Source organism: Toxotes jaculatrix, chromosome 12 (assembly GCF_017976425.1).
Source record: "Toxotes jaculatrix isolate fToxJac2 chromosome 12, fToxJac2.pri, whole genome shotgun sequence".
NCBI classification, from domain to species: domain Eukaryota; kingdom Metazoa; phylum Chordata; class Actinopteri; family Toxotidae; genus Toxotes; species Toxotes jaculatrix.
Genome location: NC_054405.1, coordinates 7,976,124 through 8,000,758, shown reverse-complemented (window position 1 = coordinate 8,000,758; position 24,635 = coordinate 7,976,124). Strand labels below are relative to the sequence as shown.

General features: G+C 41.0%; 2 protein-coding genes and 2 long non-coding RNA genes across 6 annotated transcripts in view; 2 read left to right on the top strand and 2 right to left on the bottom strand.

The window, feature by feature from the left end:
• Positions 1 to 2,122: 2,122 nt before the first annotated feature.
• LOC121191127 lies at positions 2,123 to 2,737 on the top strand. Its single transcript, XR_005895066.1, has 3 exons — positions 2,123 to 2,240; positions 2,394 to 2,463; positions 2,626 to 2,737. It is a non-coding gene; the product is annotated as an uncharacterized LOC121191127 (long non-coding RNA).
• A 632-nt stretch (positions 2,738 to 3,369) lies between these two features.
• Positions 3,370 to 5,475, bottom strand: timm22 (translocase of inner mitochondrial membrane 22 homolog (yeast)). The gene is made up of 4 exons (XM_041051754.1): positions 5,204 to 5,475; positions 4,600 to 4,796; positions 4,005 to 4,077; positions 3,370 to 3,921 (listed from the first exon to the last, which is right to left on the bottom strand). The coding sequence occupies exons 1-4, from the start codon at positions 5,460 to 5,462 to the stop codon at positions 3,845 to 3,847; spliced, it is 606 nt and encodes a 201-aa protein (XP_040907688.1). The 5' UTR covers positions 5,463 to 5,475; the 3' UTR covers positions 3,370 to 3,844.
• A 651-nt stretch (positions 5,476 to 6,126) lies between these two features.
• The window catches only part of specc1 (sperm antigen with calponin homology and coiled-coil domains 1), a 65,191-nt gene continuing 46,682 nt past the window's right edge, over positions 6,127 to 24,635 (top strand). For 2 of the 3 annotated variants that reach the window (XR_005895082.1, XM_041052499.1), the window contains exons 1-3: positions 15,888 to 16,029; positions 20,048 to 20,232; positions 20,373 to 20,508. Coding sequence is in view for 2 of the 3 variants with exons in the window: in XM_041052499.1 (XP_040908433.1) it covers positions 20,071 to 20,232; positions 20,373 to 20,508 (298 nt within the window). In the remaining variant the exon portion in view is untranslated. Of the gene's footprint in view, positions 6,215 to 15,887; positions 16,030 to 20,047; positions 20,233 to 20,372; positions 20,509 to 24,635 lie in introns of those variants that run through there. The other variant, XM_041052500.1, reaches the window with a different exon arrangement.
• Positions 14,712 to 15,862, bottom strand: LOC121191305. Its single transcript, XR_005895084.1, has 3 exons — positions 15,756 to 15,862; positions 15,145 to 15,253; positions 14,712 to 14,824 (listed from the first exon to the last, which is right to left on the bottom strand). It is a non-coding gene; the product is annotated as an uncharacterized LOC121191305 (long non-coding RNA).

Genomic DNA, 24,635 nt, shown 5'->3' with positions numbered 1-24,635 from the left:
TTTGAAGGATGTTCTTTAAAGTTTGCACAAATGTTCACTGTCACTCAAAGATGAACTGAGTAGATTTTGTAGGTGAGAGGTCAAAGGTCACGGTCGCTGTGACTACAGTCGCTGTGAATTACAGTATAGTATAAAGATACAGTTTAAAACATAGTTATTGGATTACATGTGTTGATGATTTACAGTATTTGAAAGTGAGATTATTAAAGAAAACACCAGAGAAATGTGTGATGGTTTTGTGTTAAATTTCTTTGTGTTTTGTGTTCTGTGTATATGTGTCAAAACTGACTGCAAAACAAATCTACCTATGGGTACAAATAAAGTAGCGTCAACCTTAACCTGAACCTGATGTTGATGACACCTAAGATGGTCTTCGTTATTTCCCCCAATTTTAAAATTACATTTTTTCCCCCTGTGTTTCACCAGTACCCCGGTGTACTCACCATCTCACCAACTCACTACTACTACTCAGCTTTACTTTGCTTGTTTCTCCTCATTCCTTCACTTCTTGTTGCATTTACATTTTCTTCTGTCTGTTTCCCTGTATGTGCCTCTGTCTTCCTCCGTTACTGTCTACAGTATGATATAATCCTGTAAAAGCTTGTCTGACGTTTTCTCCCCTCTTGTGTGTGTCTCTGTGCTTCTCTAGGTCTGTTTCCAGAGCATCTGATAGATGTAATGAGAAGAGAGCTAGCACTGGAGTGCGACTAAATTAGAGAAGCCCAGTGTGCAAAGAAATTCAGGTATTATGTAGCAAATGTCTAAGTGTAAATACATGTCACATTGTTCTCACCGGGTTCTAACTGTAATCGATACATATTACAATTAAACACTGTTATTAGAAGGCGGTTTGAAAGAGGACATGACATTTAGTTAATGGCGGACGCGGGGGAGTGAACCCGATCCATCAAGTGAATAAAGTGTAAGTAACACGTTATTAGCCTACAAAATTAAAATGTTATTCAAACGGTAATTTCATACAATATAATTTGACCGTATATCAGACTGGTTTTGCACGTTTAAGTTAAAGAATATGCGTGTTGCCTACAGACACGAAGCAGGCAAGAGAGCGGTGAAGAGGAAGCTGCAAAACCAGCATTTCGGTAAGTATAATGATTCTTTATTTGTGAGAGCGACGGTATTTCACTTTATTTTATTTATCTTAGTCGTGTTTTATACGGAATATACGGATTGTGGGACGCAGACTGCACTGTTTTTGCAAACGTTAGCTAGTGAAAAACTGGTTAAGTTAAGGCTAATGCAGGCACGCTAGCTGCTAGCAGCACATTATCTAAAGCAGCCACTGTGGCTCTGAGTTTTTATTGGGTTTAATTTGAACTGGAAGAGGGTTGTTGCTAAGAATCTGATATATCCCTGCCCTTATGTCCAAAATTGTGTCTATTAAAAAGTAAGGTTTTGCTGTCAAACATCAGTCATCTGCCTGTGAAAGCGCAAGAGAAAAGATAGAAATTGAATTAAGTACAAATTTAATCAAAGATGTCATAACTTGAATTGTGATTAGTAAGAATTAAATTGTTGACGTCTGAACCTGAAGTTATATATAATTAATGTGCCAATATCAGCTATTCTTATTGCATGGAAGTCCAATCAAGTCATCAGTCATCTCTTACAGCTCCACCAAGTGAATCAGTCTGGGGTGGGACCTTGGAGGAATCCATCTGGGCAGAGATAGTTTGAGTTATATCTGATATTGGGTAAGATTATGTTATAGAAAAAAGGCACAATTAACATTGGCTAAGCAGTTAAATTGTTTAACCTCATCAGTAACCAGCCTAATTAAGCATGCATATTTTGCTGTTGAACTGTCCCCTTGCTACAGGTGCAGAGGAAAACCCTGGGCGGTGAGCACTACTGCAGAGGGATGAAAACAACCTACTACCTACAAAGAAAAAACATCAATGCCTGCCCATCCCCCTCGATTGCTGAGTTGAAGACTGAGTGGCCATATCTTTTCGCTCCGAGAGAAATGTTCAGCCATTTCAGTTTACTCACAGACATTAACATTCTGGAAAAAATGGAGCAGGCTATGGAAGAAGGGGAAGGGGAAGCTGATCCATAAGTACTTCCAGCACAAGACAGCAGGGACCAGTGCAGTTGAGGTTGAGCGCATCCTGGTCAAGTACAACAAAGAAGAAAAGTGTGATCCATGCCCATGCGTGATTCTGCTGCTGATGGCCCACTTCAAGGAGAAGTTTGAGGGGCTCATTTTACAGGCCAATGTAAGTGTAAAATTATTACACTGTATGTTGAAGCTTTTGAAAATTATATCGGTTTGATTCTGTTACCCTCAACATTTGAGCTGAGGGCAATGTTAATGTCTTCAATTCAAAATGGTGACAATGTTTTCAGTTCATTTTTTCTTTGTCTTACAGGTGTTCTCAACAGCGGCTGACATTGAGAGAACAATGCCACTTCCTGAGTCTCCAAGAATCATCGTCTTAGGTAGTGTATTTTTTTAGTCTGTTGCAAAACTAGAGACTATATGAATGACTAATATGAATTAGTTTAATTTATGGATATGTTCATGTGGAAGGGCAACAGAAAGAACATGCATCTAAAAATGCCAGAAGAACAATAATAAAGCATATGTTTATTTATGTTTAGGTGATGTGCTCATGCCAACGAGCTGGATGCTTAGCATTGAGGGCCAAGTGGTTGTGGGTCCACACCAGAATATTGGCTGGAATGGCAGTGTTTTTCTCATGCTATTACGTCTTCAATCTGGTGTACCAAGAGGAGGCCTCGTGCACACTGGAATTCATCCAAAGGTAAGTGCTTCAAAGAGGATGCCAGTGGATTATTATTTAGTTACATTTTTCATTATGAATAACATATGGTGTAATTTTTATTCAGCTCCCTGCATTTCCATTGTATTGCATTGCAAAGCTTCTTTCTGTTTTAGCTTGCATGGATGGAACATATCAAGATATCATATCAAGAGTCAGTGAAAAGATGGTTTAAATTTTCTGATCATTATCTAAAAGTTGTGATAAAGATATTCCACGAAAAGAGTAAATGTTTGATCTACTCTCTTGAAATGCTCCTGTGTGGTTTTGTGTGTGTGTGTGTGTGTGTGGTCTTTAATATTTTCAGTCCATTTAACAGGACTGCAGCTCTTCAGGGAAACATCAAATCGTGTGTCAGTGCCTTTTGAAAAAATATACATCTCTTGGCTCCTTGAGGCACGCCAAAGGCATTACACTGCTGCACTGCAGGCAAAAATGTTTAAGAGGCATTTCCAGTCCATTGTGACTTCAGGTGAATCACAGAAGTACTGAACAAAAAACAATTTTTTGGTCTTGGACACAAAATTCATCAAGAAAAAAGTTCTGAATGCCCAAGTTAACAAAAAACAGCTTTAATATAAATAATTCTGAGGTGGATTAGTTACTGATGCATCATATCAATGTTCTACAAGATGAACAGTGTTTATCTGAGTCTTGACTTGTGGTGGTCGTGACTCAGAGTGAAAGTGATCTGTGTAAAACATTTTCATCTCATCATTATCCCTCTGACAGAATCAGACCCACTCAGCTGAGTGTTGTGATTCTCCATATGAAGTAGGTTTGCTTTTCTCAAACTGTCCACAGGATGAAAGTAATAAGACATGAGAGGAAAATTCACAGACAAGTCTTTTTCCATTCACTGTGGCATTAACATACACAAACAGGAATGTGTCACTTCTGTCCGCTCTGCTTTTGCAGCAATCCTCCATGTGAAGGTAATTATTCACAAAGTTGGATTTCTCACAGCGTGAGTCTTCACGGCCTCATCCAGATGTGCATCGATTAAGTTCTTGTCCATAGAGCCGCTCTTTAATGGTTCATCGCAAATAATATTCAATAGCGGCGGAGAATGCAGCAAAGCCTCCACATCCCAGGACCCCAGCCTTCAGACCAGCTGCCAAACAGGAAAAATAAATCCATCAGAGATAAAGTGCTTTTAATTTAAAATATCAGAGGAAATGTATCAGGGTCACATACCACGAAATCCAATTGCTCCTCCAGTTACACAACCGCTGTATACTGCGTTCTTCCAGTCAGATTTGCCTCGGTGCTGCAAATAAAAAAAACACACAAGTAAAAGGGATTGTTGTGCATTTGTATGTGAGGTATGTATAGATGAAATAAAACTGAAGAGAAGAAAAAAGCCAAAAAACAGTGAGGGCTTTCAATTAGAATTAGCATGCTGCTTTATATATGAGGTTTAATAATTTGAATTATGAGGTCTTTTTTTTATAGCTGGACAGCTTTGTGCAATCATCATGTGAGGACAACAGCAAACAGTTTTACACCAGAGGGAGCTATTGGACCATTTTGAGGAGGTTTAAAAAAGCAGAACAGAAGCATCATGAGCTTTACAATTTCTATAGATTCTAGTGTAAGTTATTAGTTTCAACCATGTTCTCAGGCTTGATTGAAGGCAACTGGACTTCAATCAACCCTTAGGACACAATGACCTGGATGAATGAGAACTTGCACAGACATAGTTTCAACCATGCTTATGGAACTGTGGTTATGTCCACCGCCTGTGGCCCCACATAATGAAGACATCTTGAAGAGACGTGTTGTGACCTACTGATTCTATGATGCACTCTGTACAGGAGAACATGGCGCCCACGATGGCAAAGTTCTTGGCGTACGACATCCCCCTCTGGCCCATGTCTTTGAGGACTTCTCGTGCTGTTGGAGTTCTCAGGGGGTCTTTGGGGTCGAAGCCCACATTGGTGTCGATTCCAGCTGTGAAAACACCAAAAGCTCCTCCGAGAACAAACCCTGAGGAAAGCAGACACACCAACATGAGTGTCTGAACAATGAAACACAAAAACATCTACAGACTGAAGGAATAAAGGATGCATGCTGTGATGGTATTCTCCTCTGATCTGAGATATATGACTATCAGTCAGTTCACTGTCACATAAGACAAAGACAAACTGCACATTCACACAGATGAGAAGCTGGGGAAAGGTAATGCTCCGCATTTTTACTGGAACAATGACTTTAATCGCTCATCAAAACAGATTTTTGTCACTCAACTATTACTTCAGCTTTGCATTATGTAAACTTCACACAAAAATCCGTGTGTCCTCTTCAAACCTCCTTCCATGTGTACAGTGGAGTTTGCTCTGACACCAGAAAACAATACAACCTCAGATGTTTATAATGCTGATGTCTTTGCTTACCTCCCACACAGGCCAGAACAGACTTGAAGGCGCAGCTCTCCATTCCCCTCTCGATCATCTTCTGCTCCTCGCTTTTAGGAGGCACCGGCAGCCCCCCCATGACTGCGGGGTTCAGGTCCTTTACGGGCCTCTTGTCCCCGATAAGATGGTCCAGGATCATACTGTACTGAATGGGTGGGTTGTCCAGACCCGGACCAGCCGAAGCTGGACCTTGTGAGTCGGAGACAGCAGCGTTTCCAGCTCCGGTGGAGGCAGCCATGTTTCTCAATGACAGTGCTTTAGGCGAATGTAGTCAACGATAAGCGTCTGCAGATTCGTCAGATTTCTAACGTCGGAGAGCGGAGAAAAATGGAAATATAAAAAAAATATATATATATATATATATATATTTATATAATTCCACGAATGAATAACAGGAAAGGAAACATATATGTAATTCAAACCGTTTTTTAAATGCTCTTATCCTCTAGTCATACGATTTATTCAAATGTCCCAGCACATTCGACACAAAGTTAACCTACCTGTATGACTTCAATAGCCGCAGCCCCTCAGTACTCCTACCTTCATCCAGTAGATGATGTTCCCATTCTTTTTTTTTTTTTTTTTTTTTTTTTTTTTTTTAGTGTCCCACATTCAGGCACTGTCCCAACCGGATATTCATCAAGAAATCAGCAATAAAAAATGACAATGTAAGTAGTCCTTACATTTTAAGACGTGGATAAATATCTCATTTATATATTTAAATACACTACTCATACAACAGACACTTGCAAAAAAAACACTTATGTGTACTGTATTTTATCTTTTTATTTCCCCCGTTTCTCTGTCTCTCAATAGAAAGACTACATTTCCCAGAAATCTCCCCGAGCACTGCGCCAAACTCTTTCACGCGCTCCACCTACCGGCTCCAGCACGGGCCGGTGGTGACACTTTAATGAGTGGCGTGCGTGTGGCGGCAGCAGCAGCAGCATCCTGATCAGACAACAGCGGTACCGCAGCATTACTGAACAGGTGAGCTGAAGCTAGAGGCTAATACGTATTTATTTTGACAGTCTACAGCGTTCGTTCTTCTCTTCACCAATGATTTGTGTTTGAAATGTGTAAACTTTACTGTTAACGCTTTTCTGTTGACGGTGGAAATGAAAGAAGGTGTCAGAGAGAGTCGCTCGGGACCAGCTCGTTTGGTCAATTGGCCGCGACGCTAAACTGACTTTGATGACCGGGAGCTTGTTAGCAGCATTAAGTCAGAGCAGACGTCTCTGTTGCTTTAATTTAATGACAAAGTCATTTTCTGAGGCAGACGCGTCTTTGCTCATACGACAACGTCTGTCACAAAATTAGCCAAAGGACGTGTTTTCATGCTAATTGAATGTGTCACTGTATGACTAATGTTAGGGAACAGAAAGTCGAGTAACACCGACGTATACAAGATGTTGTTTTCCATTTGACACAGCTTCAGATATCCATCCTGAATTTTTCAGTTCTTTTGCTAACGTTGCACCATGCGGAGTCGTGAGTTCAACAGGATCCTTGCTCGATCAATACTCCCCATCTGCTTTATACACATCCCTGTTATTGGCTCAATTCCTGTCCCACTATGGTTATAAGTAAAAATGTTTGTACAGTAATAGTGTAATCGTTGCCAGTTGTTGTCTCTTAGCGGCAATGCCAACTCTGTGAATTTTCTCCAGTGTGGAGGAACATGTCAAGTAATCAAGGGACAGGTCAGTGAAAATACTGCAGCTCAAACTCAATCAAGGCTGTGGCCAGATAACAGAAACACTGAGACCACAAGTCCCTTCAGTGCAGCCCCCACCTGCCTTGATAATAATTTGACTAGAAGACAGAAAGATGGTTTAGTAGTAGTAGTTTTTATTTTTGCTATTTAATGTGCTATGTTCATTTCTTTGTTAAACTTTCCCAGCATGAAGCTCTACACTGCCATTTATAAATCTCTGGAGGGAAAATGCTGTGGCTTGTAATATACATTATTTTGAAATCCTAGAACCTGTCCTAAACATTAAACATATTAGAACCAGCTTATACAATATCCAGCACATGTAAGTTTTTCATTGTAAAATGTAAAGTCCCCCCAGGTTCCTACAACAAATACCTCACAAAAATACAGGACCTGAACTTTGAAAAATACATATATTTGATTTTATCCTTATAATACAAGAATTTGAATCAGATTTCTTTCAGAGCTTTATATACAATAGCTAAGCCCAGTTTAGCACCTGTTTCTGGCATAAGATTCTCGTTCTTTCCTCCCCAATAGAAACCTGTGAATCTACTGGCAGATGAAGTTATAAAAATATTTACCAGGTTAGCCACACTGCTTAGGTTTTCCTGTGTTTAATGTAAATTTCACATTTTGCTGTAGGTAGCAAAATGTGAAATGTGGAACCTTTTCAGTGCGCTGCAAGCACTTTTTTTTCACATGATCAGCCAGCCATTTGTTCCTCATTAGATCAGTGCCATGTGAAGCAGTCAAACAAGGCTTTGTTGTGTTTAGTAAAGTTATCTGTAAAAGTGTGTTCTTTGTGTCTTAAATAGGTCCTTAAACGCTTCATTATGGTGAACTATCCTGACTAAGCTACTGTGTGTACTTCTTTTCTTGCCACGTAACATTTTCTTGTAAACTACATTACCTAAGTGTTTCATGGTTTATGATTGTTTAATCATAAACCATTGCTATTTTGGCCATGGCCTGCTGTGCAGCCTTATTGGACATCTCAATAATGACAAAAAGGAAAGCTGTAAAATATCCTAATTGCAGCGCTTACGTTGTAGTCTTGTGTTTATAGAAGAGAGCAGCCTTGCAGTGGTACATGCATGGGTCTTTTGGGAGAAACCAAATGGGCAACAAATGACAGCTTTCACTTTCCTCTGTTCCTTTTGATTATGCCAGGAGGAAATAGAGTTCAAATATGAGCAGTGCACCAGTCATTTATGATGCAGTCGATGTGGATGTTGTTTGTGGGTAATTACAGCCTTTGTTTTTCTCATGGTTAACCATCCAAGAAGGGGAATATCTGGGAATCTGTCTTCGGCCCCTGGGTTGTGATCAGGGCAGACTGTGCTCTAACGCACCAGGGAACACTGCTCTTGTGTCTGTGTGATGATTGTCTGGCTATAGCACTGAGTAAAATGAACAAACATCCAGTTCAACATTTACTGCTGGATGTCTGATGTTTGCAGCCAGGAAAATTACATGAAGACGTCTGACAGCACCTACTAGGATTAACAAATTTGCGGTCCGTCTGAGTTTATTATTGATTACATAACTTTTGTGTTTGCCACTGATGGAAGCAAACACAAACACATAGACATTATTACCTTGCCACATACTATGCATGCTATGTACAGTATTTCCTTGTAGCGCATGGAGCACTGAATCTCCGTTGTTTTTTCTGTAGCTGCTTTCATCCTCTGTTCAACTCATTATCCAAGCAGTTCCTGTCGTTGGCTTTCTATTTATAGCCAGGGGTTATGGTGGGAGCACCCATGTCCAGTTGTGCAGCAGTGGTATGGCTTATTTTTTTAGACAGAACATGTGACCTGGTGATCTCCTTGACCGCTTTGCAGAGTGGGAAGAAATGAAGTGCATATGAATGTGTGACATTCAAAGGAGAATTCAGCCTCTTCTCTCAGTATTGTCCCACACACTCAGGAATGTGTCCTTCCAGTGTTGGTGTCCTGGATTCACTTTTGTCTACTACACACTAAGGGACGTGGCGTAGAAAAAAATAGCAGTAGCGCTGGAGTCCTTCATCCATGTGCTGTAACTGACACATGAAATGTGTCAGGGTGGGGGTGGGGTAACAACATTTGGAGTGACCTTGTCCAGCTCTTGTAAGAAGGGTGAAAGGCAGATACTGCAGTGATGTGGTTCTCTTCTGTGATGCTCAAATGCTGAATTCACTACCTAGTTACTCTCAGGAAGGGAGTACATGCACTGTTTTCAAACATCCAGTAACCCTAATATAACCAGCAAGAATTGTGCTTATGACTAGTCTAAGGGCCGTGCACAGATACAATCATCTTCATGTCCAAATATGTGGACACACCTTCCTGTAATTTACAGGGTTGGTGATGATTTTAGAAGGGAGGGATTGAGGAAGATATTGAAAATTACCATTTTAGGCTAATGTGTAACTTTTGCGCTGCGGGATCAAAGAGGTCACAGAGCTGTACTAGTTTGAACCTCTTGGCCTTAACCTAATGCTGCAGCTGATCCTGTTGGAGTTCATCAAGTCCATTAGTTGCTGTGTAGTGTTGTAATGACCTGTCAGTCAATGCAGTGAAAAGTCTGTGTTTTTAATATTGTTAGAGGCAACAAAGTGATATACCCGTTGAAAATATTCTGCAGGTCTCTTCAGAATGCATGGCCTTGTTTATAATATACGATCAAATTTCAGCTTGAGTAATGATAAGCAGTAGTCTTTGTTGATATAAAATGTGGTTTGAAGTGGAAACAACTATATCTCTATAAACAAAATCAAGACTAGCTAGAGAATTTCTTCTGTTGGAGTAGAGCAGTTTTGGAAGCCTGTACCGGTCAATCTAACAATAATTTTCCTGGCGTACATTATCAGGTAAAGCCATCAGGAATTAACTGTTTAGTTCAATATGTTGCTGCAGATGCAAGTCGTCTTCTTGAAATGAGCTATAGTATTTTTTAAAAGAATGTAAATGAGACCCAGGATTGTGTGCACTGATTTAAAGTGAGTGGTGAATAGATGACATGGAAATATGTCTGATTGGTGGTATACGTGGTACCACAGAGAGGGTCTGACAGTATGGTTCCTGAATCCTGGGCTGCAGGTCTGTCTCACAGGTCTGTGGGTCTCAGCCCAGCAGAGTGACATGATGTCAAATCAGCCAAGGCTCTTCATGCATGTATGTAGCATGACTTACAGTTTTGTGGTCTGTTTGCCTCAGCCCTATTGTTTATCCCTATGTGACTTTATACCTCTGGGAATGTCGACCCTGCTTAGTGTCAAGAACAGCTCTCACACTCTTCATCTTGAGGATCTTGAGGAAAATACTAATATGGTCAGAGACACATTTCTCTGCCTCTTGTGGCCAGTCAGCTCTCTTTCCCACTGTCACACACACATTCAGGGAAAGCACTCGGTGTGATCTTGGAAGAAAGAGTTGTTATCTGTGCTTTAGAGGCGAGGTCTGGTCTGCATACAGTTGGAGCGGCACGTCCTTTGCTGCAGTGGAGGAGGCTTTGATTGAGGAGATAAGGGGAGATGAACCGATTGGAGCAGGAATGAGAACTGGTGTGGAATATAGCCGGTTGAATAAATCAAAGCATTTCTATTTCTGACAGACTGTGAAGCTGCTCAGTGAACTGCCAGCAGGTCACAGCTAATTTTGCGTGATCTTTTAACTCATTCGTTTTGCTTTGCAGAGGCACAGATGACTCCTGGCCTCCACATCTTTGCCAGGCCCCATTCTCTCTTCTTTTTTTTTTCTTTCCCCTCAAGTGTCATCTACCAAAAGGCCAGTGGAGAAAAATGCATTGCACTGGCACAGCAGTAGCTTTGGTCTGAGAGGTGTGTACGCTAGCAGTGAAGGAAGGCAGCTCCACGCATCTTTTTCCTGTGGCTCTGTTTTTTATTTCAGCAGCAGCCAGGAAACAGAGCGCATACTTGACAAGCATCTCAGTCTAACTCACTGGCTTCACTGAATGCTGCTTTTTCTGTAAATGGGTCATCTGGGCCACTTTGAAAGTAAAGCAGAGATATGGCTTTACTCGTGAATGTCACACCTCTTTTCTGCCTCCTCTGTAGCCTGAGTGCAAGAACAACATCTTGTAGAAGTGTGATGTGCAAGTCAAAAATAAGACAGATGATGTGATATTATTGAGTTATCCCGTCCAGATAAACAGGACAAGCGGGTTTACAACTGTGACTCGCACGTGGGGAGTGTCGTTAAAATGTTTGCCTTGAAGCTGAAAGATGTCTGACCCATTGTAAGTCTCTTGGTCTCGCCTCATACAAGTTAAGTTGAACACACCCACAGTGCACATCAAATAGCTCTCATGCCACAAGTCTGTGTCCTGTTGCAGACTGAAAAGACGTGGGGTAGGGAGTGCTCCTTTTGAGCTGAACAGTAATTCTACTCAGTGGCTCTTATACTATGATGTTCCATTGTGGAAAATCACCGAGCACTGTTTAGTGGTTGTCTTTTTATTCCCTCACAGTTCTCATGGATGCTATGCTAGGGTTTCTATGGAATCCGCCCACTCACTGTACATGTAGCCAGCCAGGCAGACAGGAAAGCAGCTGAAGTTCCTGCAACGTGGCTCTGGCTGACTGTTTATTAGACAAGAACTTTGACACCATCAGAGCAGGAAGTTTGGCCCTCTAGGGAGCCCGGCTCAGAGAAAGATGAAACGGAGAATGAAGCAGATGAAATATGCATGAGGACTGTATCCATCTCAGCTCCTACTACTGTATGAATGCAGGGGCAGAGCAGTTTTTTGGGAGATAATGGGTGACAGTGACTGCTGTGAGGGCGCACAGTTCAGTATATCAGTAATTCCTTCTTAAGATGGAGGCCAAACAGATCAGGATTGGATGCTTATGTCCAAATTTGTTTGTGTCCATATATATTTATGTAAATGTTGTTGTGTTGTTTCAAAGTGTCAATATTCTTTTACACGTTAAAAAAAAAACAAAAAAAAACGGGGTATTGAACCCCCTAGCCCTTCCTCTCGGACATGATGCGTCACAATTAATGAGCCAATTAATGATCTCACATCAAACACTTATTATTTTTAAAGTTTGGGAACCCCCGCTGTATGGGCCCAAAGGCCAGCCGAACAACCCATTGATCTATGTCCAGATTGAAGGAAATCCTCGACTCAGCACTTTCCTCACTAGCTCTGCTTTCTTCTCATCGCTTCTCGAACTAAAAGTTGCTGATATAAGCAGCAGCTCTCATCTTTAGGCTATTTCATATTCAGATGCTGAGAAGTGGTTTTTCTGTGTTTTGGTTGAAAAATTAAAGGATCATACTAGAGGGCTTGTTAGGGTTCCTCTTGTATTCTTTCTAGCAATATTTCAAATCAGCGTGGCTGCGTATAAAGGCAGTTAGCACGATAGTCAATAGCCTCAAACACAACATATACAGTACATACCACTGTTGATCTGTTGAGTCTTGGCTGGAAGTTCAGCTTTTCCATTCTCAGGAGTGCAGTTTGGACCACTTAAAGTCTGCTAATATTTGTACAGCTGTAGGCATTCTGGTGTGTTTGGCATCTTTGGCTTTGCTCACAACTCTCACAAATTGTTACTGACGGCAGAAAATGTCACACATTGGCAGCATTGTTTTGTGCGAAACAAGGCTGAAAACTCTCTCATAGAGCTTACGGGAAAGAGGTTTGCTTCTTGTTGTGCACTAGTTTCAGATCTCTCCAGACTAAAAGGGTAACCCAGAGGGAGAACAGAGACCGTCTCACAGCATGAGAGACGGACTAATCCCACACTCTTCCTGTTTCACTTTGGCTGAGATAATGAGTTTGCACACAGCACTTCCTTAGACCCATACGCTGTACAGATGCTTCAGAGCTGCCAGCGTGGTGTAAGCACAGTTAACACATTTATGTATGTTAGCTCTATTGTAGATGTTAGTGGCATTTTCAGCTGCTGTAATGGTAATGTGATCTGTAGTATCAGTAATAGTAGCAACACATCAAGAGCCCACCAACAAAAGCAACACACATTCACATCTCTGCTTTCATTTGTAAGAAGCTTATTTCCAGTGCTCTTGATAGACTATGATCAGTATCCTGTCAGTGACTCATGTTACGTGTCAATGTGGTTATGTAGGTTTCGAGTATAAATTAGACTAAAACAACAGCTAGTTAAATTGTGTTTCTTGTATCACCCCGTCTGTAAATACTACAGTTTCAGCTGCTAATATAATTCGTGAACATGTTTTTTGCTTTAAAATCCTTGTACCTTTGCCAGTCCATCTTCATTTTGTTTTGTTTTGTTTGTTTTGAAATAGTTCTGAAATCTTAAAAATGGGGACCTATTCACAACCTGCAGGCTTCAATTCAGTGAGTTGATGCTGATGAAGAATGCAACTTGACATTAAGTTTGTAATCCTACATTATCTTTACAGTTTATTCAAATTTTGTGTATTCTCAACATTTGAATTCATAATGAGAAAAGGATCTGCTTACAGTGATCATGGAAAAAGCAGTATATTTAGCCACACACTCAGCTGACTGAGTCACCATGACTGCACATTTACACTGGTTTTCACATCCCGTGCGACCATGTTGTGTCTGTGTGGAGAGTCTGACTCAGTGCTCTTTCCTGTGGACAGAGGGAGGAAAAAGGAAGAGAACAAGAGGCAGGCAGCACTCAGGAGCGACAGCGCGACTGCTGATGGTTTAGTCTGAGAAGCCTCTTCTGTCACACACTGAGAGGAATCCATCGAGACCCACCTGACCTCATGAGCATCCAGCGACATGGCTTTATGTTCTATCATTATTTATTAATGATTGGTCTCTCTCATGCTCCAGGGCTTTGCTGTTTCCTATTTCTTAATGCACCCGTTCTGTAAGTGTTCAGTTGTAATTCATACCAAAGGTCTTGGCAGTATGGAGGCTTTTTTTCTGTTGGAAATTCTTAGAAATGTCCTCATATGTAAGTTGGCTATTTTTATGGCTTAGAAATGGTCAGTATACTGGTAATTAATGGTCTCTCATTGTGGTGCTTACGAGTAAGTGAAGTAGACATGAAGTGAACTGGTTCTTCCAAGTACATGCTCTATACTGGGACACATTGGACTGTGTCATTTTTATATTATGGCCACTCACCAGTGGAAAATTGATATACTTTTTGCTGCATTGGTGACTCCTACAATTTGGTCAGGGCACCTGTGTTGGAGGGGGGGCTGTGCTTCACCCTCCTGATTAAACTCCTCAGTAGGTAAAAAAGAAGCAGCTGGTGGCACCATGTATATGAAAGGAAGCAATAGGCTGTCTTTTTTTAATATATAAATATATAGCCTCTTCTTCTGGAGATTGATTTTTGTTTTGTTTTTAGGGAAGTATCTTGACAGAAATGGAAAGATGGTGTTCAGAAGATGAATCCTAATGAATCTGGTGATCCCCTGACCTTTTATCTAGCACCACCAGCAGGACAGTGTTTTCATTTATCCAGTGAAATACCTACTATTGGCACAAAATTTTATATATTGGACATTCATGGTTCCCAGATAATGTATTCTTATGATTTTGTATCCTAATTGTCCCCTGATGTTTCATCTAGTATCGGCCTCCTAGTGGTGAAAAGTCATCTTGCATGGTTTTGAGTGAAATGTCTGGACAACTATCACGTCTTGTTGAAATTTGAACACGTTTGGCGGGCCCACCTCTCCTGTCCTTTAGGGATTTATTATAATATGAAGTATTTAAATTGTGTGATTTAGAGTAAAGAAAAAACTGAGTCATGGGTTAAATTTTTTTGAAATATTGCTCCCAGCAGGTGTGTTTATTCAGCACTGCAGCCATCCATAACAGGTGAACTGGAACAGAAAACAAAGTCACCATTGTGGACTCTGTCTCTGCAGATGGCCCCTATAGCCATCCTAGGAAAATAAAATAGACTGTTAACAAACACTGTGCAGTGCGATGATTTCAACGGGCATCTTCTAAACCCTAGTTACCACACAGGTGTATGTGCCACTGGCCATGGACAGTAACAGGAATGGTGCAGTTTTTGGCAACATTGAACAAGTATGCAGTCAAAAACATGCAATGTACATCAAATCACAGTCAGAAACTGTATCTGCAGCAGGGTGTGAAACAGTTTGCAGGGCCTAAAAAAAGCATTCTGGACTGTTTCTCAACCCCTTGCTGCGCCCTTTTAAAAAGCAGTTTTTATGGTGGTGTAGGGGTGTGGTCATACCAAGTTCCTCAGTTTACCACTTGCCACACACTTGAAGCCCATTTTCATCACAGCCCAGCGTGCAGTACGCTCTCTACCCACATGCTCTATGGCCTTGGCATGCCGCACACTGTGGGACCCAAATTAGACCAATGTATGAGAGCGTACAATGCATTCAACAAACCCCTCCACAAATGGTCCACCCGCACATTAAGAAGTGTGTCTGAGACAAAGCCCGGCTTTGTCAGTGTTGGTGGCGGCTGTCTGTGCACAAAATTCAGATGTAGTGAACAGAAATGTCCCAGAAACAGTGCAAGTACTTGCTTTGTACAGATGTGGTTTTTAATTTAACAATACAATAGAGCAAATGAGTCCTGTCTACAAACCACACGCACCTGATGTCAGGTTAAGAGAATTGCTATCCACTGAACTGTGAACAAAATGGATTAGGCTGTGATCGTTCATAATAAGCACCATTACCCTTATTCAAACTGTGCATGGCACAGTATTCTGAGTGCCACATGTTGGTGATATATTCCTCCTCCTCCTCTTGGTCCATTCTCCTTTTCTTTTTGTCTTTTCTTCACAAGTCAAGAAAAGTCTGGAAAAACTGTGAGAGCAGAAAAACATACCCACAGCTGAGATTCTGCCGCTCCTTTCCTTTTTGTATGAGAGAGAGTGAGAGAGGCAGCGGCACACACACAGCACAGCACAGCGGTTGGCAGCCTGCAGTACTTCCTCATCCTGACTGCTACTTTGAGGTAGACAGCCGTTGCTATTGACCCTTCATTTTTGCCCTCAGACTCTCTTTGTGGAGCTCAGCAAAGGGCGAATATTCTTGGTCTGTTATCCTTCAGGGCACTCAGGCAGAGGGCAGGCTCTGGGACAGCTTCCAGTACCAAACACGTGAGTGAATTGCACCACTGTTTTTTGCTGATGTTGTTTTATAGGGTTTTTTTTTTGTTTTTTTTTTGTATGACACCAATCTGCCCTCACCCTCTCTCTCATTACTCACTACCTTAAGCTCTCAGATGATATTAGAGTATGTTGTTTGATCGTCAGTCATGGTTTTACATTGCTTTTATAGGGACAATGCAGTGTGTTTTGGATTGAAGATGCGATTGAAAACTGTTGGATTAGATTAGGAAAGTTTGAAACGGGAAAAACTGAAGTCATTTCATAGTTTTCATTTGTGACTAAGAACATCTGCTGACAATAGTTCTGCCAGGTTTCTCACATTTCTGTAAACTACTGAAAGTACATTTTTGAAAGGGAAAACTGGCCTGAGCTAAACTTTGCAACCTGCGAAGAACTATGAGGGATTATTATTTACACAAGGTTTTATAACAGTGGCTAACCAGAGGTGACTTTATTTAGGCATATGTTATGCTTACAGTATGTTATGTTAAGGTTCATGTTAGCTTATTAAAAGTTAACCTGCCAACCGACCACCAGGCAAGACCCGAGAGCATTCATGAAAGGATGTGCTGACACACCGTGACATTTGAACTAGTAACATTTGAGACTATGAGTTGCTTATTAGTTGAATCACTTGTGCTGCTGCTCTTGGTGGTTTGTTGTAAGCTGTCACGAGTCTGAAATAGAATACCAACCTTCAGAATAGTTTTTTCTTGTAATGTTTGAATTTCTTTGTTGTTATTCTCTGTGGATAGAATAAGAATAATTGATTTTAGCGAAGCAGTGCAGTCAAACCTGAATGCACTTTGCCTAATAACAGGAAGGCAGCATGTTTTGCAGCCTCTTGCAGGACTGCAGTTTCCCCTCTGATCACTGATCTTTTTTTAAAGTATGAGTACATGGTGATGACGGGGTGTTTGCACTTATATACAGAGACTATGTTCTGTATTCAGAAACACATAAACTGAACATAGGGAGTGTTGTGCACATGGCCCATCCTACACTGTTACCAGAACAACCTGCTTTTAAAGTCAGAGAATGGTCAGGACTGGTTAGCTTGGGTTTCCCTCCATAATTTGAGACTATTTGTGGTTGTGGCTAGCTGAACTGGCCAAGTTACATATTTGTGCAGGGAATGTATACATGTGAGGTATTTTCTCTTTAACTGTTATATAGTTGGGGGTTTGTACAGAGTAATAACTGGTTTTGTCTCAACATCTGTCATATTTTTGTTGAGCAGTACTTCTTCTGCAGGTATAAATATAAATTCCACTTTTTATAGGAGTAAATTATAGTAATTGTTGATGTGATCTTTTCCATATATATTGTTGACTTAGTGTATATCTTGACTTAATCTATTTACTGTGTTTATCTGTGTTGATCTTGGTCGTGTGATGAAAGCACATCCTCCTCTTCCTCAGGGTTGTATCAGATCAGGTGATATGCAACTGATAACTGCTGTCAGTTGCTATTGGCTCCTCGTGCTTTCTCCTTATCTCATTGCAGCAGTCCAGTCCAGCAGCAACCGTCAAAAGATCAGAGAGAAACTCCTCTGCTACTGTGTCCCATACTCAGCCTGTACATTCATTCTCCTGTTTTTGGAAGCAGTGTAATTAAGGCAGATGACAACCTATTACTTATGCCTGTGGTGACTACGAATTACATTTGGTTTTCTAATTTAGTATTTTTTAGAGCAAATTCCATATTTAGCTTCTTTTTTTTTTACCAGCCTTGTTTAAGCCGCGATGTCATCATCCTACATCTTTATTTTGTCAGACTCTGCAAGCTGTAGGGAGTAGTAAAAGTCAGTAAACGTTTGTCATTTGTGTCAGCCAAGCCGCTTTTAAAGAAAGATACCAAAGTCGCACTCTCTGTCTTGATTCTCGGCTTGCTCAAGTTTTAAAAACAACCCTGCTGTATGTCTCTCAAAGACATTTTGGTCTTGCAACTAGGTCGTTGTAAAGTAAGTGGGACACAGTTCTGGCTCCTGGGAATCATATCTCTGCAGAGGAGTATGGAGAGGTCATATCTGCATAATTGAGTCATGCAGTGGTCCAAAGAAGGTGGATTAGACTTTCATGTACACGGTTTCCATTTTATAGGCTCATGTTTTGAAACGTTGCGTTTCACAGTTGCCTCATTTATTGTTCCACAAACAGAACTGGTTGTTGCTCAGTTCCCTTCTGTTTCAAAAATGAAAATAATGTAGTCTCAAAAGGGACATCCTGAATTTGTCCTCACTTCCTCATTTAGCGCACACCGAGATCAGAGCAGGTCTAGAAGCAGGTCAGCAGCGTGCTTGGCAATGAGTGGTGCCGTGGCCATGAAAGCTGATCTGAGGGGAGGTGAGCCATCACAGCTGAGGTGTTAGACTACCAGGCCAGGCAGTTAGTCACAGGATCTTGCCTAGAGAGGTCTTAGTATCATATGATGGACCAGCAGGGAGACACACGCTCTCATACAGGCAAAAAACAAAGTGCATACAGTGTGTTCTTAATAAGATAAGTCCTTAAGGAGCAACAGGCATTCTCTAATAAAATACTGCAGTACAGTAAAATGTCCCAACCTGGGTGTCCTTTTTTGGAAGCATTTTACTGATTATCCTGTTTTTGTTCTTAGAGTTGGTTTGTACCCACACTGATCCTTCAGCTCATCATGTCATTATCTGCAGGCCTGCTGACAGTGGTTACTTCAGACTTTTATTGCAGCATCACTTGTCCTGCTCTCTGCTGTTGTGCTACACATGTAACTGTCCTGAGTTAACATGTTTACATGCTCCCAGAGACTAGAGGGTATCCCTGTGCCTCCAGATGCATATGATTAGGTTTCCTCATCCCTGACCAATGAGTCAGTCAGTCCTCTGGGAGCTACAGAGCTCTTTACCAGTGCACACTCTCCTTGGTTAAGTGCACTCAACCATCCCTCCATTTCCTACAGCTACTCTTTGTCCAGATGAGTACATTTCCTTCTGGACATCACATGCACACCTTTAACAGCCTTCTTGACCACATCCTGTTGGAGCTGGAAAAATGCAGCCATTATTGTGCTACATTTTAGCTAGCTGCATACCTCCTACTACATTTCTGGAGATAGTGCTGTGTGTTGGTCAGTTCTGCTGGTTTGAACAAATCAGATAAGGGATTTTTGAGTTCTCTCTCCCCCCTCCAGCAGGAAGTAGTTCAATGGTGTTGCTGCTGAATTCATCTTAGCTGCCCTCAGAAACAAGTCTTGGCTTGTATGTTTTGGAACAGCCACAAATGCCACCAGACAGTGTTGGTCTAATGTTCTTATTCACACAAAGCAAAGGTGTTGCCTGTTTTTCTGTTCTTCCCCAGTAGTTTTATGGCACTGTGGTATTTGAGGGAACAATTCTAGTCTTGACTCACATGCATAGCTGCTATATTTCAAAAAATGGTTATTATGAAGTATTTGAACTACTTTGTTAGGTTTTTATTTTGTATGTACTTTGTTGTGGTAACAGCTTCCTGGAAAGATTTAGAACTATACTGCCCCGCTAGGGAAAGAGACTGGTACTTCAGCTTTGTTTAAAATTGTAACCATTTAAATTATTCAGTTAAATAATCGTTTAATTAATGGCGTGATTGTAGTCAGTAAGTTTACACATGGTTGAGGCTAAAAATAAAGTTATAAACAAAGATATTAGTCTGCCATTTTTATAGCATGTCAGTTGTCTTATTCAAAGACATGTTTGTTGTTCAAAATGCTTTTTCAGATTATGGAAAATCATGTGTTCATATTTCAGCAGTACTTCCTGGTGCCTTTGGGGGCATAGACAGTGGGGTGTTGTGGTAAAAGAGAGCTACCTTCAATGAGACAATACTCACCATCTGTGCTGGAAGAGTCTTTGTACCAGCTCCAGGGCAGCTGTTCTGCTGTGCTGCAGTGAATACACTGCCATATTAAAGCAATCATTTTCCTTGAGGATAACCATTCGATGGTTTGATATTTATTTTACAGTTTACTCTGCTCTCCTGACTTCTCTCAGGTGTAGTTCGCTGACACGCAGCCATGCTGAAAGCGGGCGCCACCAAGATGGGGCTGCCCAAGCCGGGACTCCAGGAGCGGGCCAAGCAATCCTCCTTGGTCCCGTCCTCGTCCTCCACCACCTCCACAGCCATGAAGACCTCCAGATCCTCCAACATGCTTGCCTCAGACCAGCGCCTCAGCAGGGTGAGTCACATGCAATCTACCACTCACTAACATGGTGATAAATTTACATGAGTGATGTCTGTTGACTGAAATCACAGAAGAACATTATGGTGGCATTATTAGACCCACAATGTTGGTATTAACAGCAGATGTGTTTGCAGCTGAAAAGAGCCAGCAGTGATGATGCCTTGACAAAGCCTGCGCTGGGAACCGCTGCCTCTGGCTCCCGGATGAAGAAGACTGTGACCACCGGAGCCATCTCAGATCTTGCCGAGGCCCGTCCACGCAGCCTGTCAGGTAAGGGACTACAACCCTCATCAGATATTTTCAAATAAGTAGTTTCAGACACTTGGTTTGATGTGAAAAAAAAGCAGTAAGTTGCTTAAAAGTAAGCGAAAGAGCTGTAATAACATAACATGTAACAAAATATAAATGTGATGTGTTAGAGATCATCACAGTAAACACTGTGAAAAGAGTGCAGCTAACCATTTGAAGCCACTAGAGGGCCACAGTACACCACTAAAGCCACAGCTCAGGGTGCTGATGGTAACTAGCAGCTTGAGAGATACTTATTTTAACACTTTCCACTTTTTTCTGTGTCTCTTTGTGCTTGCTTGGTTGGCACTGGTGGGGTGCAGGTGGCTGAGGACTAAGGTTCTTTGGATTTTGGTCCAAAACTGAGAGACTGGATGCATTCATAGTCTGCTCCTTAGATTACACCTGCTCAGCCGTGAGAACAGCAGGATGTGTTTTGGATGACAGATGAGGAAAAATGAGGGTTTTTTTTCTCTCCATGTGTAAGAGAGGAGAAAATAATGTTCGTGAGGTTATTGGCTTTTGATGTTATTTTGCTTTTGTGTGTGACGTGTTCTTGTGTACATGCACAGTAAGTGTTGATATATGTTTTAGTTTAGTTTACAGTACATGAGTTATCACTTAAGGCACAGAGAAAAGCTCTGAATGAAAGGACCGTTATGCTCTGGTATGACATATACGCATAGACAAACTTAAATTCCACTCCACTGTAACTATGAAATGGGGCATTTAATTCTAAAAACTGTTGGAAACGCACTTTAAAAACAAAACCTACCAAGCTGGACAAGGTGAGTGTAAGGAGGGGTGGTTATACAGTCACCTAGTATTTTGTGTAAACTTCGGTTGTGTGAAAAAAAGATGTTATTTTGTCTACAAACATTTTGTTCATCATAATAATCATAAAAAGGTTATAGTGTTTCATGGTAAACATGGTTTTACATATGACCAAACATGAATGGAGCATTCATGGGGAGTGTCTTATTTACTGTAACCACCTATCACACAGTTATTCATTTAATAGTTAACTTAATCCCATGCAGCTGTCTCATACAGATTTAACAATAGACAATACTTCCTCATTTTGCTTAAAACGTTGCCCATTGCCCTCAAGACCCTTTTTTTTTTTTTTTTTCTTTACTAACCCTACAGTGCATCATTTTCCAAAAATGTCATTTAGCAAAATCTACACAACAAAAATTTTCCTAGAATTTTTAAACAGGCATGTTTAAGAAGGGATTTTAGTTCAAATCTGGTTGAAATACCACACACACGAAAAGCTAGGTCTTGAGATGGTGACTCACAGTGCGCTCTTGCTGTCTTTTATCAGTCAATACTCAACGTGTGTGAAAGCATCAAGTTAATGCTTTCACACACGTTGAAAGTGGCAGTGCACACACATGCACTGCAACCCTGACTTTGTCTTAGGCATTACCCAGAGGAGCTGTATGTGAGAACACAAATGTCTCACATAGCGGACATTAATTGGATTTTACCCTGAACAAAAAGCTGTCCATTTTATGTCCAGTTGAACCTATGTATGAGTAGAGCAGGTAATTGTCATTATATGAAGACAAACAAAAATGTCTAACTGGAGAGACTATGATATTAAGGAACTTCTGTCTGTAAGGACAGATGCCAAAATGGTCAGACAAATTCAAGGACAGTACTCTTTGCATCATGTCCTGCTTCCTTCATATTCCACCCAGGTGCTACCCCTCGTCTAAACCAAATGGAGTATTTCCATTATGTGAGAAAGCACCTGACACAGACAGTCACCTGTTCTATGCTAAATGTGTGAAAGGGCAACTTACAATCAGGTCCAGACATCGTCCACAGTTCATGTGAAGGTCCCTGCTGTGAGATACCTTTGTAATTGCCCTATTGATGTTAATCTCTATTACCAGATTGTTCATGGGTTTGAGGCGGTCTGTAAAGGTGTGCGCTGCATGTGAAAGCCAGAAGAAGGGTGGAGTTACCTGACAGACTGGAGCTATGTGATAATGTATCTCACATGGTGATGGTTACACACAAAAGGAACAAATACTTCCACCTCTTGTGCATGAACATCACATTGTTGTTGCTGGGGATTTGTGGTCCATGATATCCGTGTTCATTTCCTATGAACACAGATGTAATGTTATTTTATCAGTTTTCCCCGTTACTGAAAATTCTGTATATCATCAATAGGACGTATATCATGATACGTTCGTCATCGTCATGATACACATTTTTGACGAATTATTATCTGTTAATGTTAGTGTTGGTATTATATATATAAATATACTTTGTATGAACTAGATATGCCACTGGACAAACAGAGCAACTACAGATAAGCCTGATAGCAAAACTCACACTGTCACGTGTTGGACAAATATGGCTGTTCATAATGACAGGGATTTGGTTGCAGTAATTAATGTTGTTCACAGCTTGCTCTTGGAAAATCCTCTGTGAGGGATAACATTGTTTGTTTATGGTGGCCCATCTACACAGTCTGTAGATCCTGTGCCCCGGTGAAAGTCTTCTTCAAAGGGCTGCTGAAGCAAAAATAATTGAATTCTGCTTGACAAAAGACTGCAGAGGAGCCGAGAAACCAGGGCCAACTGAGGCTCTCGGCTCTTTGAAACACAATTACACCATGATGAGCTTTCACTGGATTGGGCTCTAATTAATCAAAGTTTGGTTTTTCAAAGTGTTTTCACACCCACAGACAAGAAGAGGTTCCCACTTTGTGCTGTTCATGGTAAATTTATTAGTGGCCACGTTTTGCTAGCCAATTTCTAGTAGCCAACCAAAATTGAGGATAGGAATTTTGTTGAACAATTGTTGGTCAACATTAAAGCCAACTTTAACATAGGGCAGAGTTGTAATGTTGTTATGTAGCTGCGTTTTGTATCAGGCCGAGCTGCAGCCTTTAAAATGTAAAATAAGCTGACCCCTTTTATATTGAGCTTGTTTTGGATTCTGGTTGCTGATATTAACAGGGTGTTTACTATCACTGCAGAGGCAAAATCATCAGTTCTCCCACCGCCGCCAAAAAAAGTTATCCTCTGCATTTTAACATTTTAGCTCCCAGTTCAAAGAAAGTTGTTGATTTGATCTCATCAAACACATTTTATCTAAGTAATTTAACTGAAGTTACAGTGACTTACTTAATATTTCATAATACACGCTTTCTTAATTAAATACCCTCAAACATGTACAAACTGGCATATCCTATCCTTGCATATTACTGTAGACACTCATGGCAAGAGTGATATTCCCATTAGATCGTCCACCTGGGCTGGGACTCTACGAAAGTGCGTGTCAAGACATATGAAGACAGACAATGAGCAGACTGCCAAACAGGTCGCAAAAATGCGAGTTAATCAGCAAGTGGAAAATCAAATCAGACACCTGAAGGAGCAGTGATGGTTAACCATGCATGCAAGCAGTGACAGTCATCATTTAGGCTGCTGCCCTCGATTCTAAGTTACTGTGCTTGAAATGAGAGACCTACTGAAATATCCACACAGGAGAAATGTCATGATTTGAATATAGATTGGGGTGGTGATCTGTGGTATTTTGAACTCTTTGAGATGTAGTGCTCAGAAATGTCTTGAGAGTCTACGTTTATTGACATAGAAGGGAAGAAAAAAAATATCTCTGAAGAAGATTTAACTTTTGAGTGAAGGAAAAATTTGCATCATGACATTTTGGGATAAATACGTTCACTGGAATCCTGAAATGTGTCTTCAGGCCGGTCTTGGTGATGTTGTCACCCAACAGGTTGGTCATAAACACATAAGCTTCTCCCTAGTTGATATGTGACATTACGCAGTGACAAGAAGCAGTCAGGGATTACTGAGCTCTAAGGCACAGTGCAGCAGAACTGTCATCTCACCCGACAGGCAGTAATTGAGTCTTTTCTCAGAGGCCATCCAAGTACATTTTGTGACTAGACTGTGGATACATGACAGAGTCTTTACAGAGCGCTGAAAACATGCTTTCCTGATGTTGTATGGAGCAAGAAAAAATATTAAGCAATGCACACCATCATTTGTCCCTCGCAAATGATGCGCTTCATTTCGGTGCAGCATCAATTACAGTATGTCATCTTGTTACAACCTGTA